We start from the raw sequence: 17,940 nt of genomic DNA, 5'->3' as shown, positions 1-17,940 counted from the left end.
AACAGTTGGATTACTTTTAAATGAAGCAAGATTGCAGCCTGAAATTTGTTCAACAAAAGCACTTCTATGTATTTTGTGTATTTTTATGTAAAACCAGTTGAGATGAGTCTTAATGGAATGAAAATTTACCGTAATAATCCTATTATTTCACAGGCTCAAGTCTTCATAGCTTTTGCTTTTGGTTTTGTTGCTGTACTGCACCAAATTGACACAGACACTAGGACTTGGGCAGCTACGGAGCATGCAGTCATTTATGCTTCCCCAGAGCAAATGGAAAGATTTATTACTAACCCGGATTCTGTGGACAAAGTAAGACATTCCACTTCCATAGATTGATGTAGTCTTACCAGCTTTGTCTTTCACATTGAAGATTTTGACTCTCAACAGTAGATCATTTTGAGGAAGACTAGTTTGATTTATAGAACTTCACATTAATTTATACTTTAGTTTTTTTGTTTTTGTTTGGATGTTTCATGTTATTAGAATTATTTTTATCTTTTATGATTCAGATATAAGCTACCAAGTGGCAATGATTCAAGTAAAGGCTAGCATAAGAATAGATTTTATAGATTACCATGGTGATTTAACCTTTAGGATTTATTTTGTTTATCTTTGGATGTTTCATGTTATTAGAATTTTTTTTTTTTTTTTTTGCTTTGTCGCTGTCTCCCGCATTAGCGAGGTAGTGCTAGGAAACAGACGAAAGAATGGCCCAACCCACCCACATACACATGTATATACATACACGTCCACACACAGCACATATACTTACCTATACATCTCAATGTATACATATATATATATACACACACAGACATATACATATATACCCATGTACATAATTCATACTGTCTGCCTTTATTCATTCCCATCGCCACCCCACCACACATGGAATAACAACACCCTCCCCCCTCATGTGTGCGAGGTAGCACTAGGAAAAGACAACAAAGGCCCCATTCGTTCACACTCAGTCTCTAGCTGTCATATAATAATGGACTGAAACCACAGCTCCCTTTCCACATCCAGGCCCCACAGAACTTTCCATTGTTTACCCCAGACGCTTCACATGCCCTGGTTCAATCCATTGACAGCACTTCGACCCCAGTATACCACATCATTCCAATTCACTCTATTCCTTGCACGCCTTTCACCCTCCTGCATGTTCAGGCCCCGATCACTCAAAATCTTTTTCACTCCATCTTTCCACCTCCAATTTGGTCTCCCACTTCTCCTCGTTCCCTCCACCTCCAACACATATATCCTCTTGGCCAATCTTTCCTCACTCATTCTCTCCATGTGACCAAACCATTTCAAAACACCCTCTTGTGCTCTCTCAACCACACTCTTTTTATTACCACACATCTCTCTTACCCTATTATTACTTACTCGATCAAACACCTCACACCACATATTGTCCTCAAACATCTCATTTCCAGCACATCCACCCTCCTGCGCACAACTCTATCCATAGCCCACGCCTCGCAACCATACAACATTGTTGGAACCACTATTCCCTCAAGCATACCCATTTTTGCTTTCCGAGATAATGTTCTCGACTTCCACACATTCTTCAAGGCTCCCAGAATTTTCGCCCCCTCCCCCACCCTATGATTCACTTCCGCTTCCATGGTTCCATCCGCTGCCAAATCCACTCCCAGATATCTAAAACACTTCACTTCCTCCAGTTTTTCTCCATTCAAACTTACCTCCCAATTGACTTGACCCTCAACCCTATTATACCTAATAACCTTACTCTTATTCACATTTACACTCTCAACTTTCTTCTTTCACACACTTTACCAAACTCAGTCACTAGCTTCTGCAGTTTCTCACATGAATCATCCACCAGCGCTCTATCATCAGCAAACAACAACTAACTCACTTCCCAAGCTCTCTCATCCACAACAGACTGCATACTTGCCCCTCTTTCCAAAACTCTTGCATTCACCTCCCTAACAACCCCATCCATAAACAAATTAAACAACCATGGAGACATCACACACCCCTGCCGCAAACCTACATTCACTGAGAATCAATCACTTTCCTCTCTTCCTACATGTACACATGCCTTACATCCTTGATAAAAACTTTTCACTGCTTCTAACAACTTGCCTCCCACACCATATATTCTTAATACCTTCCACAGAGCATCTCTATCATCTCAATCATATGCCTTCTCCAGATCCATAAATGCTACATACAAATCCATTTGCTTTTCTAAGTATTTCTCACATACATTCTTCAAAGCAAACATCTGATCCACACATCCTCTACCACTTCTGAAACCACACTGCTCTTCCCCAATCTGATGTTCTGTACATGCCTTCACCCTCTCAATCAATACCCTCCCATATAATTTGCCAGGAATACTCAACAAACTTATACCTCTGTAATTTGAGCACTCACTCTTATCCCCTTTGCCTTTGTACAATGGCACTATGCATGCACTCCGCCAATCCTCAGGCACCTCACCATGAATCATGCATACATTAAATAACCTTACCAACCAGTCAACAATGCAGTCACCTCCCTTTTTTAATAAATTCCACTGCAATACCATCCAAACCCGCTGCCTTGCTGGCTTTCATCTTCCACAAAGCTTTTACTACCTCTTCTCTGTTTATCAAATCATTCTCCCTAACCCTCTCACTTTGCACACCACCTCGACCAAAACACCCTATATCTGCCACTTTATCATCAAACACATTCAACAAACCTTCAAAATACTCACTCCATCTCCTTCTCACATCAACACTGCTTGTTATCACCTCCCCATTAGCCCCCTTCACTGAAGTTCCCATTTGTTCCCTTGTCTTACGCACTTTAGTTACCTCCTTCCAAAACATCTTTTTATTCTTCCTAAAATTCAATGATACTCTCTCACCCCAACTCTCATTTGCCCTCTTTTTCACCACTTGCACCTTTCTCTTGACCTCCTGTCTCTTTCTTTTATACATCTCCCACTCATTTGCATTATTTCCCTGCAAAAATCATCCAAATGCCTCTCTCTTCTCTTTCACTAATAATCTTACTTCTTCATCCCACCACTCACTACCCATTCTAATGTGCCCACCTCCCACGCTTCTCATGCCACAAGCATCTTCTGCACAAGCCATCACTGCTTCCCTAAATATATCCCATTCCTCCCCCATTCCCCTTACGTCCTTTGTTCTCACCTTTTTCCATTCTGTATTCAGTCTCTCCTGGTATTTCCTCACACAAGTCTCTTTCCCAAGTTCACTTACTCTCACCACTCTCTTCACCCCAACATTCTCTCTTCTTTTCTGAAAACCTCTACAAATCTTCGCCTCCACAAGATAATAATCAGACATCCGTCCAGTTGCACCTCTCAGCACATTAACATCCAAAAGTCTCTCTTTTGTGCGCCTATCAATTAACACGTAATCCAATAATGCTCTCTGGCCATCTCTCTTACTCACATACGTATACTTATGTATATCTCTCTTTTTAAACCAGGTATTCCCAATCACCAGTCATTTTTCAGCACATAAATCTACAAGCTCTTCACCATTTCCATTTACAACACTGAACACCCCATGTATACCAATTATTCCCTCAAATGCTACATTACTCACCTCTGCATTCAAATCACCCATTACTATAACCCGGTCTCGTGCATCAAAACCACTAACACACTCATTCAGCTGCTCCCAAAACACTTGGCTCTCATGATCTTTCTTCTCATGCCCAGGTGCATATGCACCAATTTTCACCCATCACTCTCCATCAACTTTCAGTTTTACCCATATCAATCTAAAGTTTACTTTCTTACACTCTGTCACATACTCCCACCACTCCTGTTTCAGGAGTAGTGCTACTCCTTCCCTTGCTCTTGTCCTCTCAGTAACCCCTGACTTTACTCCCAAGACATTCCCAAACCACTCTTCCCCTTTACCCTTGAGCTTCATTTCACTCAGAGCCAAAACATCCAGGTTCCTTTCCTCAAACATACTACCTATCCCTCCTTTTTTTATCTTCAAATTAAAGCTACCAAGTGGCAATAATTCAAATAAAAGCTAGCAAGTGGCAATACTATGGGTGCAAGAACTACATTGGTACTAATTTCAAGCACCCCACAACCGTAAGGAAGTAAGAAAAGCCACCTCGTTTCAAGTACATCATGATCATAAGGAAGCAAGAAAAGCCACCTAAATAGATATATTGGAAATTTCAGGATTAGTTTGCGTCTTGTTTAAAGAATTGATGCTGTTGTTCAATATGGTATACAAAGATTCAAATGAAGCATGGAACTCGGGAACTTTGGAGGGATTGGTTTTGTCACTGGACTGAATTTTATCTTGCTAATGTCAGTGTCATATATAACTGAAGGTTTTGCTAGTTTGATACTACAGTAGTTGAAAGAATAAAGTTCATGAAATCTTGTAGTTGACATCTGGATATCAAAAAGCTCAAACTTATTTCAAATTACAATCAAAATTAAAAAAGATTAACACAGATCTTCATGTTTAGTGTAACAAAATTAACCAAACCTCTATATTCATGTTCATTTTACATTGCATGGATTTTTGATAAAATTTGTCAATTTCACCTGCAAACCATTACCATTATGCAAATCATTAGTCATTCCTGTGGTAAGGTAGGTTGATGAAAATCCTTATTTCTTGAATTCATAAATGCTTAATATTGGTGTTACAGTTGCATAATATAAATTCTTATACATTTATTTATATTTTTTATTTTGCTTTGTCGCTGTCTCCCGCGTTTGCGAGGTAGCACAAGGAAACAGACGAAAGAAATGGCCCAACCCACCCCCATACACATGTATATACATACACGTCCACACACGGAAATATACATACCTATACATCTTAATGTACACATATATATACACACACAGACACATACATATATACCCATGCACACAATTCACACTGTCTGCCTTTATTCATTCCCATCGCCACCTCGCCACACATGGAATACCATCCCCCTCCCCCTCATGTGTGCTAGGTAGCACTAGGAAAAGACAACAAAGGCCCCATTCGTTCACACTCAGTCTCTAGCTGTCATGCAATAATGCCCGAAACCACAGCTCCCTTTTCACATCCAGACCCCACACAACTTTCCATGGTTTACCCCAGACGCTTCACATGCCCTGATTCAATCCACTGACAGCACGTCAACCCCGGTATACCACATCGATCTGATTCACTCTATTCCTTGCCCGCCTTTAACCATCCTGCATGTTCAGGCCCCGATCACTCAAAATCTCTTTCACTCCATCTTTCCACCTCCAATTTGGTCTCCCACTTCTCCTGGTTCCCTCCACCTCCGACACATATATCCTCTTGGTCAATCTTTCCTCACTCATTCTCTCCATGTGCCCAAACCATTTCAAAACACCCTTTTCTGCTCTCTCAACCACGCTCTTTTTATTTCCACAAATCTCTCTTACCCTTACATTACTTACTCGATCAAACCACCTCACACCACACATTGTCCTCAAACATCTCATTTCCAGCACATCCACCCTCCTGCGCACAACTCTATCCATAGCCCACGCCTCGCAACCATACAACATTGTTGGAACCACTATCCCTTCAAACATACCCATTTTTGCTTTCCGAGATAATGTTCTCGACTCCCACATATTCTTCAAGGCTCTCAGGATTTTCGCCCCCTCCCCCACCCTATGATTCACTTCCGCTTCCATGGTTCCATCCGCTGCCAGATCCACTCCCAGATATCTAAAACACTTCACTTCTTCCAGTTTTTCTCCATTCAAACTTACCTCCCAATTGACTTGACCCTCAACCCTACTGTACCTTAACTTTCTTCTTTCACACACTTTACCAAACTCAGTCACCAGCTTCTGCAGTTTCTTACATGAATCAGCCACCAGCGCTGTATCATCAGCGAACAACAACTGACTCACTTCCCAAGCTCTCTCATCCACAACAGACTTCATACTTGCCCCTCTTTCCAAAACTCCTGCATTCACCTCCCTAACAACCCCATCCATAAACAAATTAAACAACCATGGAGACATCACACACCCCTGCCACAAACCTACATTCACTGAGAACCAATCACTTTCCTCTCTTCCTACACGTACACATGCCTTACATCCTCCATAAAAACTTTTCACTGCTTCTAACAACTTGCCTCCCACACCATATATTCTTAATACCTTCCACAGAACATCTCTATCAACTCTATCATATGCCTTCTCCAGATCCATAAATGCTACATACAAATCCATTTCATTTTCTAAGTATTTCTCACATACATTCTTCAAAGCAAACACCTGATCCACACATCCTCTACCACTTCTGAAACCACACTGCTCTTCCCCAATCTGATGCTCTGTATATGGCTTCACCCTCTCAATCAATACCCTCCCATATAATTTACCAGGAATACTCAACAAACTTATACCTCTGTAATTTGAGCACTCACTCTTATCCCCTTTACCTTTGTACAATGGCACTATGCACGCATTCTGCCAATCCTCAGGCACCTCACCATGAGTCATACATACATTAAATAACCTTACCAACCAGTCAACAATACAGTCACCCCCTTTTTTGATAAATTCCACTGCCATACCATCCAAACCTGCTGCCTTGCCGGCGTTCATCTTCCGCAAAGCTTTTACTACCTCTTCTCTGTTTACCAAATCATTTTCCCTAACCCTCTCACTTTGCACACCACCTTGACCAAAACACCCTATATTTGCCACTCTGTCATCAAACACATTCAACAAACCTTCAAAATACTCACTCCATCTCCTTCTCACATCACCACTACTTGTTATCACCTCCCCATTAGCCCCCTTCACTTAAGTTCCCATTTGCTCCCTTGTCTTACGCACTTTATTCACCTCCTTCCAGAACATCTTTTTATTCTCCCTAAAATTTAATGATACTCTCTCACCCCAACTCTCATTTGCCCTCTTTTTCACCTCTTGCACCTTTCTCTTGACCTCCTGTCTCTTTCTTTTATACATCTCCCACTCAATTGCATTTTTTCCCTGCAAAAATCATCCAAATGCCTCTCTCTTCTCTTTCGCTAATGATCTTACTTCTTCATCCCACCACTCACTACCCTTTCTAAGCAACCCACCTCCCATGTTTCTCATGCCACAAGCATCTTTTGCGCACTCCATCACTGATTCCCTAAATACATCCCATTCCTCCCCCACTCCCCTTACTTCCATTGTTCTCACCTTTTTCCGTTCTGTACTCAATCTCTCCTGGTACTTCCTCACACAAGTCTCCTTCCCAAGCTCACTTACTCTCACCACCCTCTTCACCCCAACATTCACTCTTCTTTTCTGAAAACCCATACAAATCTTCACCTTAGCCTCCACAAGATAATGATCAGACATCCCTCCAGTTGCACCTCTCAGCACATTAACATCCAAAAGTCTCTCTTTCGCGCGCCTGTCAATTAACACGTAATCCAATAACGCTCTCTGGCCATCTCTCCTACTTACATACGTATACTTATGTATATCTCGCTTTTTAAACCAGGTATTCCCAATCACCAGTCCTTTTTCATCACATAAATCTACAAGCTCTTCATTTCCATTTACAACACTGAACACCCCATGTATATCACTTATTCCCTCAACTGCCACATTACTCACCTTTGCATTCAAATCACCCATCACTATAACCCGGTCTTGTGCATCAAAACCACTAACACACTCATTCAGCTGCTCCCAAAACACTTGCCTCTCATGATCTTTCTTCTCATGCCCAGGTGCATATGCACCAATAATCACCCATCTCTCTCCATCAACTTTCAGTTTTACCCATATCAATCTAAAGTTTACTTTCTTACACTCTGTCACATACTCCCACCACTCCTGTTTCAGGAGTAGTGCTACTCCTTCCCTTGCTCTTGTCCTCTCAGTAACCCCTGACTTTACTCCCAAGACATTCCCAAACCACTCTTCCCCTTTACCCTTGAGCTTCGTTTCACTTAGAGCCAAAACATCCAGGTTCCTTTCCTCAAACATACTACGTATCTCTCCTTTTTTCACATCTTGGTTACATCCACACACATTTAGACACCCCAATCTGAGTCTACGAGGAGGAGGAGCACTCCCCGCGTGACTCCTTCTGTTTTCCATTTTTAGAAAGTTAAGATACAAGGAGGGGAGGATTCTTGGCCCCCCGCTCCCATCCCCTCTAGTTGCCTTCTATGACACGTGAGGAATACGTGGGAAGTATTCTTTCACCCCTATCCCCAGCGAGATATACATAAGTATACGTATGTAAGTAGGAGAGATGGCCAGAGAGCGTTATTGGGTTACGTGTTAATTGACAGGCACGCGAAAGAGAGACTTTTGGATGTTAATGTGCTGAGAGGTGCAACTGGAGGGATGTCTAATCATTATCTTGTGGAGGCTAAGGTGAAGGTTTGTATGGGTTTTCAGAAAAGAAGAGTGAATGTTGGGGTGAAGAGGGTGGTGAGAGTAAGTGAGCTTGGGAAGGAGACTTGTGTGAGGAAGTACCAGGAGAGACTGAGTACAGAATGGAAAAAGGTGAGAACAATGGAAGTATGGGGAGTGGGAGAGGAATGGGATGTATTTAGGGAATCAGTGATGGATTGCGCAAAAGATGCTTGTGGCATAAGAAGAGTGGGAGGTGGGTTGATTAGAAAGGGTAGTGAGTGGTGGGATGAAGAAGTAAGATTATTAGTGAAAGAGAAGAGAGAGGAATTTGGACAATTTTTGCAGGGAGAAAATGCAATTGAGTGGGAGATGTATAAAAGAAAGAGACAGGAGGTCAAGAGAAAGGTGCAAGAGGTGAAAAAGAGGGCAAATGAGAGTTGGGGTGAGAGAGTATCATTAAATTTTAGGGAGAATAAAAAGATGTTCTGGAAGGAGGTAAATAAAGTGCGTAAGACAAGGGAGCAAATGGGAACTGCAGTGAAGGGCGCAAATGGGGAGGTGATAACAAGTAGTGGTGATGTGAGAAGGAGATGGAGTGAGTATTTTGAAGGTTTGTTGAATGTGTTTGATGATAGAGTGGCAGATAGAGGGTGTTTTGGTCGAGGTGGTGTGCAAAGTGAGAGGGTTAGGGAAAATGATTTGGTAAACAGAGAAGAGGTAATAAAAGCTTTGCGGAAGATGAAAGCCGGCAAGGCAGCAGGTTTGGATGGTATTGCAGTGGAATTTATCAAAAAAGGGGGTGACTGTATTATTGACTGGTTGGTAAGGTTATTTAATGTATTTATGACTCATGGTGAGGTGCCTGAGGATTGGCGGAATGCGTGCATAGTGCCATTGTACAAAGGCAAAGGGGATAAGAGTGAGTGCTCAAATTACAGAGGTATAAGTTTGTTGAGTATTCCTGGTGAATTATATGGGAGGGTATTGATTGAGAGGGTGAAGGCATGTACAGAGCATCAGATTGGGGAAGAGCAGTGTGGTTTCAGAAGTGGTAGAGGATGTGTGGATCAGGTGTTTGCTTTGAAGAATGTATGTGAGAAATACTTAGAAAAGCAAATGGATTTGTATGTAGCATTTATGGATCTGGAGAAGGCATATGATAGAGTTGATAGAGATGCTCTGTGGAAGGTATTAAGAATATATGGTGTGGGAGGAAAGTTGTTAGAAGCAGTGAAAAGTTTTTATCGAGGATGTAAGGCATGTGTACGTGTAGGAAGAGAGGAAAGTGATTGGTTTTCAGTGAATGTAGGTTTGCGGCAGGGGTGTGTGATGTCTCCATGGTTGTTTAATTTGTTTATGGATGGGGTTGTTAGGGAGGTGAATGCAAGAGTTTTGGAAAGAGGGGCAAGTATGAAGTCTGTTGGGGATGAGAGAGCTTGGGAAGTGAGTCAGTTGTTGTTCGCTGATGATACAGCGCTGGTGGCTGATTCATGTGAGAAACTGCAGAAGCTGGTGACTGAGTTTGGTAAAGTGTGTGAAAGAAGAAAGTTAAGAGTAAATGTGAATAAGAGCAAGGTTATTAGGTAGAGTAGGGTTGAGGGTCAAGTCAATTGGGAGGTAAGTTTGAATGGAGAAAAACTGGAGGAAGGAAAGTGTTTTAGATATCTGGGAGTGGATCTGGCAGCGGATGGAACCATGGAAGCGGAAGTGAATCATAGGGTGGGGGAGGGGGTGAAAATCCTGGGAGCCTTGAAGAATGTGTGGAAGTTGAGAACATTATCTCGGAAAGCAAAAATGGGTTTTGTTTGAAGGAATAGTGGTTCCAACAATGTTGTATGGTTGCGAGGCGTGGGCTATGGATAGAGTTGTGCGCAGGAGGATGGATGTGCTGGAAATGAGATGTTTGAGGACAACGTGTGGAGTGAGGTGGTTTGATCGAGTAAGTAATGTAAGGGTAAGAGAGATTGTGTGGAAATAAAAAGAGCGTGGTTTAGAGAGCAGAAGAGGGCGTTTTGAAATGGTTTGGGCACATGGAGAGAATGAGTGAGGAAAGATTGACCAAGAGGATATATGTGTCGGAGGTGGAGGGAACGAGGAGAAGTAGGAGACCAAATTAGAGGTGGAAAGATGGAGTGAAAAAGATTTTGTGTGATCGGGGCCTGAACATGCAGGAGGGTGAAAGGAGGGCAAGGAATAGAGTGAATTGGATCAATGTGGTATACCGGGGTTGACGTGCTGTCAGTGGATTGAATCAGGGCATGTGAGGCGTTTGGGGTAAACCATGGAAAGTTGTGTGGGGCCTGGATGTGGAAAGGGAGCTGTGATTTCGGGCATTATTGCATGACAGCTAGAGACTGAGTGTGAACGAATGGGGCCTTTGTTGTCTTTTCCTAGTGCTACCTCGCACACATGAGGGGGGGAGGGGGATGGTATTCCATATGTCAATAGTAGTTTTCATCAATGTAACCACTGTGTCATACTGCCTGGTCCATTTCTCTTATCATGAAACTGGAATATTGGCTTATGATGTTTCTCAATTGTCTTCATTACACAAAGTACAACCATATCTTGGATACATGAGGGTAGGTAGTTGGTCATCCATCATAATATATATATATATATATATATATAATATATATTTTTTTTTTTTTTTTTTTGCTTTGTCGCTGTCTCCCGCGTTTGCGAGGTAGCACAAGGAAACAGACGAAAGAAATGGCCCAACCCACCCCCATACACATGTATATACATACATCCACACACGCAAATATACATACCTACACAGCTTTCCATGGTTTACCCCAGACGCTTCACATGACCTGATTCAATCCATTGACAGCACGTCAACCCCGGTATACCACATCGATCCAATTCACTCTATTCCGTGCCCTCCTTTCCCCCTCCTGCATGTTCAGGCCCCGATCACACAAAATCTTTTTCACTCCATCTTTCCACCTCCAATTTGGTCTCCTACTTCTCCTCGTTCCCTCCACCTCCGACACATATATCCTCTTGGTCAATCTTTCCTCACTCATTCTCTCCATGTGCCCAAACCATTTCAAAACACCCTTTTCTGCTCTCTCAACCACGCTCTTTTTATTTCCACACATCTCTCTTACCCATACGTTACTTACTCAATCAAACCACCTCACACCACACATTGTCCTCAAACATCTCATTTCCAGCACATCCATCCTCATGCGCACAACTATATCCATAGCCCACGCCTCGCAACCATACAACATTGTTGGAACCACTATTCCTTCAAGCATACCCATTTTTGCTTTCCGAGATAATGTTCTCGACTTCCACACATTCTTCAAGGCTCCCAGAATTTTCGCTGCCTCCCCCACCCTATGATCCACTTCCGCTTCCATGGTTCCATCCGCTGCCAGATCCACTCCCAGATATCTAAAACACTTTACTTCCTCCAGTTTTTCTCCATTCAAACTTACCTCCCAATTGACTTGACCCTCAACCCTACTCTACCTAATAACCTTGCTCTTATTCACATTTACTCTTAACTTTCTTCTTTCACACACTTTACCAAACTCAGTCACCAGCTTCTGCAGTTTCTCACATGAATCAGCCACCAGCGCTGTATCATCAGCGAACAACAACTGACTCACTTCCCAAGCTCTCTCATCCCCAACAGACTTCATACTTGCCCCTCTTTCCAAAACTCTTGCATTCACCTCCCTAACAACCCCATCCATAAACAAATTAAACAACCATGGAGACATCACACACCCCTGCCGCAAACCTACATTCACTGAAAACCAATCACTTTCCTCTCTTCCTACACGTACACATGCCTTACATCCTCGATAAAAACTTTTCACTGCTTCTAACAACTTTCCTCCCACACCATATATTCTTAATACCTTCCACAGAGCATCTCTATCAACTCTATCATATGCCTTCTCCAGATCCATAAATGCTACATACAAATCCATTTGCTTTTCTAAGTATTTCTCACATACATTCTTCAAAGCAAACACCTGATCCACACATCCTCTACCACTTCTGAAACCACACTGCTCTTCCCCAATCTGATGCTCTGTACATGCCTTCACCCTCTCAATCAATACCCTCCCATATAATTTACCAGGAATACTCAACAAACTTATACCTCTGTAATTTGAGCACTCACTCTTATCCCCTTTGCCTTTGTACAATGGCACTATGCACGCATTCCGCCAATCCTCAGGCACCTCACCATGAGTCATACATACATTAGATAACCTTACCAACCAGTCAATAATACAGTCACCCCCTTTTTTAATAAATTCCACTGCAATACCATCCAAACCTGCTGCCTTGCCGGCTTTCATCTTCCGCAAAGCTTTTACTACCTCTTCTCTGTTTACTGAATCATTTTCCCTAACCCTCTCACTTTGCGCACCACCTCGACCAAAACACCATATATCTGCCACTCTATCATCAAACACATTCAACAAACCTTCAAAATACTCACTCCATCTCCTTCTCACATCACCACTACTTGTTATCACCTCCCCATTTGCGCCCTTCACCGAAGTTCCCATTTGCTCCCTTGTCTTAAGCACTTTATTTACCTCCTTCCAGAACATCTTTTTTTTTTTTTTTTTTTTTTATACCTCGTCGCTGTCTCCTGCGGTTGCGAGGTAGCGCAAGGAAACAGACGAAAGAAATGGCCCAACCCCCCCCCATACACATGTACATACACACGTCCACACACGCAAATATACATACCTACACAGCTTTCCATGGTTTACCCTGGACGGGACGCTTCACATGCCTTGATTCAATCCACTGACAGCACGTCAACCCCTGTATACCACATCGCTCCAATTCACTCTATTCCTTGCCCTCCTTTCACCCTCCTGCATGTTCAGGCCCCGATCACACAAAATCCTTTTCACTCCATCTTTCCACCTCCAATTTGGTCTTCCTCTTCTCCTCGTTCCCTCCACCTCTGACACATATATCCTCTTGGTCAATCTTTCCTCACTCATTCTCTCCATGTGCCCAAACCATTTCAAAACACCCTCTTCTGCTCTCTCAACCACGCTCTTTTTATTTCCACACATCTCTCTTACCCTTACGTTACTTACTCGATCAAACCACCTCACACCACACATTGTCCTCAAATATCTCATTTCCAGCACATCCATCCTCCTGCGCACAACTCTATCCATAGCCCACGCCTCGCAACCATACAACATTGTTGGAACCACTATTCCTTCAAACATACCCATTTTTGCTTTCCGAGATAATGTTCTCGACTTCCACACATTTTTCAAGGCTCCCAAAATTTTCGCCCCCTCCCCGACCCTATGATCCATTTCCGCTTCCATGGTTCCATCCGCTGACAGATCCACTCCCAGATATCTAAAACACTTCACTTCCTCCAGTTTTTCTCCATTCAAACTCACCTCCCAATTGACTTGACCCTCAACCCTACTGTACCTAATAACCTTGCTCTTATTCACATTTACTCTTAACTTTCTTCTTCCACACACTTTACCAAACTCAGTCACCAGCTTCTGCAGTTTCTCACATGAATCAGCCACCAGCGCTGTATCATCAGCGAACAACAACTGACTCACTTCCCAAGCTCTCTCATCCCCAACAGACTTCATACTTGCCCCTCTTTCCAAGACTCTTGCATTTACCTCCCTAACAACCCCATCCATAAACAAATTAAACAACCATGGAGACATCACACACCCCTGCCGCAAACCTACATTCACTGAGAACCAATCACTTTCCTCTCTTCCTACACGTACACATGCCTTACATCCTCGATAAAAACTTTTCACTGCTTCTAACAACTTGCCTCCCACACCATATATTCTTAATACCTTCCACAGAGCATCTCTATCAACTCTATCATATGCCTTCTCCAGATCCATAAAAGCTACATACAAATCCATTTGCTTTTCTAAGTATTTCTCACATACATTCTTCAAAGCAAACACCTGATCCACACATCCTCGACCACTTCTGAAACCACACTGCTCTTCCCCAATCTGATGCTCTGTACATGCCTTCACCCTCTCAATCAATACCCTCCCATATAATTTACCAGGAATACTCAACAAACTTATACCTCTGTAATTTGAGCACTCACTCTTATCCCCTTTGCCTTTGTACAATGGCACTATGCACGCATTCCGCCAATCCTCAGGCACCTCACCATGAGTCATACATACATTAAATAACCTTACCAACCAGTCAACAGTACAGTCACCCCCTTTTTTAATAAATTCCACTGCAATACCATCCAAACCTGCTGCCTTGCCGGCTTTCATCTTCCGCAAAGCTTTTACTACCTCTTCTCTGTTTACCAAATCATTTTCCCTAACCCTCTCACTTTGCACACCACCTCGACCCAAACACCCTATATCTGCCACTCTGTCATCAGACACATTCAACAAACCTTCAAAATACTCATTCCATCTCCTTCTCACATCACCACTACTTGTTATCACCTCCCCATTTATTCTCCCTAAAATTTAATGATACTCTCTCACCCCAACTCTCATTTGCCCTCTTTTTCACCTCTTGCATGTTTCTCTTGACCTCCTGTCTCTTTCTTTTATACATCTCCCACTCAATTGCATTTTTTCCCTGCAAAAACCGTCCAAATGCCTCTCTCTTCTCTTTCACTAATAATCTTACTTCTTCATCCCACCACTCACTACCCTTTCTAATTAACCCACCTCCCACTCTTCTCATGCCACAAGCATCTTTTGCGCAGTCCATCACTGATTCCCTAAATACATCCCATTCCTCCCCCACTCCCCTTACTTCCATTGTTCTCACCTTTTTCCATTCTGTACTCAGTCTCTCCTGGTACTTCCTCACACAAGTCTCCTTCCCAAGCTCACTTACTCTCACCACCCTCTTCACCCCAACATTCACTCTTCTTTTCTGAAAACCCATACAAATCTTCACCTTAGCCTCCACAAGATAATGATCAGACATCCCTCCAAAAATGTAAGAAATGATTTAGAAAACTGAAACTTCTAGCTTGAAATGAAATGCAAAATGAATGTCACATAATGGTTCAACCTCTGGCTATGGAAAAGGGAAATGTATAATTTATTTACACAAACGTCAATAGTAGTTTTCATCAATTTAACCACTGTATCATACTGCCTGGTCCACTTCTCTTATCATGAAACTGGAATATTGGCTTATGATGTTTCTCATTTGTCTTCATTACACAAAGTACAACCATATCTTGGATACATGAGGGTAGGTAGTTGGTCATCCGCCATAATAAAGCCTTGACAGACCAAAAGTTTATCTGGACCTCAACTTTTCCAGTACATTCATGAAAAACACCTTTTTTGCTTTCCATCTCTATCACTTTGAAAAATGCTCCCTTTGTTCACATTTCCATGAAAGAATAAGCTTCAGTGTCTAAGCTACATTCTTTTCCAGTTTCACTATTTTTTTGTCAGAGCACCATGTATGAAGAAAATAATGAAATTGGAAAAGAATGTAGCATTCGGGACACAGTGCATTTCGTTAAGGTTAAGATGTAAAGTTAAGGATTACAGATTTTCCATGTACTACTTGTAGTATATTCTTAGACTTATTTCTCGTCATATGACCTGAATGAACTTTCATCTCTTTGACTGTCAGATGAATTCCCGACCCCCACATATGTTTCTTGCCTCTCCAGTCTTTTTGTTTGTTCTGATTTCTATGAAATTTTGTTTGTTGTTACTTTCTGCCGGTTATGATTGACCTGTCTTTTCCACGGATTCTTAGAATTTTATATTAACAAAGGAGATTTAAATTAGATATTCTTTCATGGAGTCTTCTACACATTGAGCAATTGATATCATCTTATCTAGGCTTTTAAGGCATCTTTAGATCCTGTAAAGTCCATCAGTCGTCTGCTGCATCTTAACATTTTTCACTGCTTGTCATTTGCAGGTGTGGAAACCCTTCTGTAGATTCTGCTTCTTATCATTTAGACATGCACATTGCTTTGATAAAACTACTCTCTTTTCAAGACATGAACTTTTTTTCAATGTCCTGTTCTTACAAACTCCAGTTATTAGAACAGGGTTATCTTTACACAATTGCTACAATCTTCATAGTTTGTGTATCTTCCCCTTCCCAAAAATGAACTAATTTTTCACTTGTAAAAATTTTATATCATCATAATGCAAACAGTTCCATTTCTACTTTCACATTACCATCTTTGCGAACAAAAGGACTTTATCGTCTGTATTTCCAAGATTCACCTTCTCTACCTTTATGTGCTAAAGAATACATCAAACTGCTACTTTGTTATACAGCTTTACAAATGTATACATCCTGTTTTACCTTCACCCATCATAAGTCTTAGTACTACAGCTACATGCACCTGATTTTCTCCATGTATTAGATGCATTTTCATATCAGTTTTAGTGACCATTATTGTTTTATTACAATGGACATATGGCCCAACAGAGAGAAAACCATCAAGAAAAATTTCATACATTTGAATTTCATGCATCGGTAGAATTGCATGTATTTTAGTTATAGATGAAGTATTGTTTGTGTTCTTTTATTCATTCTCTACTTATTTACCCTTCAGTGGTTCAACTGGATGTCCCTCTTCAAGTCAGCAGATAGTCGTCCAATGGGCATTGGTAAAAAGTACCAAGCTATTTATGATGTTCCTTTGTTAGGTAAGATGACTGGCTTGTCCATTGTTTTGGTATTTATAGAGATTTTTCTGACTGAAACTATAAGAATGCAGATATTCAGTGCAACTTCCATTTCTAGGTTCACTGTATCGTGATAACTCCTTTTTAACTTTGTATATAATTCTTGAGAGTTGTAACTAATATAAGTTGTTGATCAGCAGACATATTTGATTTCATATTCAAATTATCATGTATACCCTGTTTTGCCTTGTCTGTCTAGTTACTTGTTATATAATGTGTCCTGTTTCTCTTTCAGGAGAGTATACAATTCTGCTAAATGTAGTTGAATACAAGCCTAACCATTTGATAGTGTTAGAATCAAGTTCTCTTCTGAAGCCTCGTTTCATCATTAGAATGGATGAAAATGGTAGCAAAGCAACTCGCCTCACTTTTAAGTAAGTACAGCATACTGTAGGTCCATCCCTCTCTGCAAGACCCTCACATTTACCTCCCTAACCACCCCATCCACAGACAAACTGAATAGCCATCATGGTATCACACACCTTAGATATAGATTAAATCTACCTATGCATGGAACCAATAACTCTCCTCCCATCCTTCCCACACATGTCTTATTTTCTTGCAGTGCATCTAGTAACTTTCTACCCCATAATGTTTTCATCTCACCTTCTAGAAGCCATCTTTGTCACACACTTCCTGCAGATCCTTAAAAGCCAATTACAAATTCCTTTCTTTTCTAATTATTTCTCCCACATATTTTTTTTCTGGGCAAACCCATGGTGCACACATCCTTTACCACTTTTGTAACCACCTTGCTTCTCCCCATCTATGGCTCAATGCATGCCACGACCCTCTCAGTAACCAATCTCCCATACAACTTATTGTACTCAACAGAGTTATACC

The 17,940-nt window shown here is 41.6% G+C and overlaps 1 protein-coding gene across 1 annotated transcript in view; it reads left to right on the top strand.

Moving 5' to 3' along the window:
- The first annotated feature begins 87 nt into the window (after positions 1-87).
- The window catches only part of LOC139747976 (uncharacterized), a 40,998-nt gene continuing 23,145 nt past the window's right edge, over positions 88-17,940 (top strand). Inside the window, exons 1-3 of the mRNA XM_071660488.1 lie at positions 88-309; positions 16,965-17,058; positions 17,333-17,471. Coding sequence (XP_071516589.1) covers positions 103-309; positions 16,965-17,058; positions 17,333-17,471 — 440 coding nt within the window. The 5' untranslated portion in view covers positions 88-102. The remainder of the gene's footprint in view (positions 310-16,964; positions 17,059-17,332; positions 17,472-17,940) is intronic.

Source organism: Panulirus ornatus, chromosome 71 (assembly GCF_036320965.1).
Source record: "Panulirus ornatus isolate Po-2019 chromosome 71, ASM3632096v1, whole genome shotgun sequence".
NCBI classification, from domain to species: domain Eukaryota; kingdom Metazoa; phylum Arthropoda; class Malacostraca; order Decapoda; family Palinuridae; genus Panulirus; species Panulirus ornatus.
The sequence above is the reverse complement of the archived record's forward strand: the minus strand, read 5'-3'. Positions and strand labels throughout refer to the sequence as shown.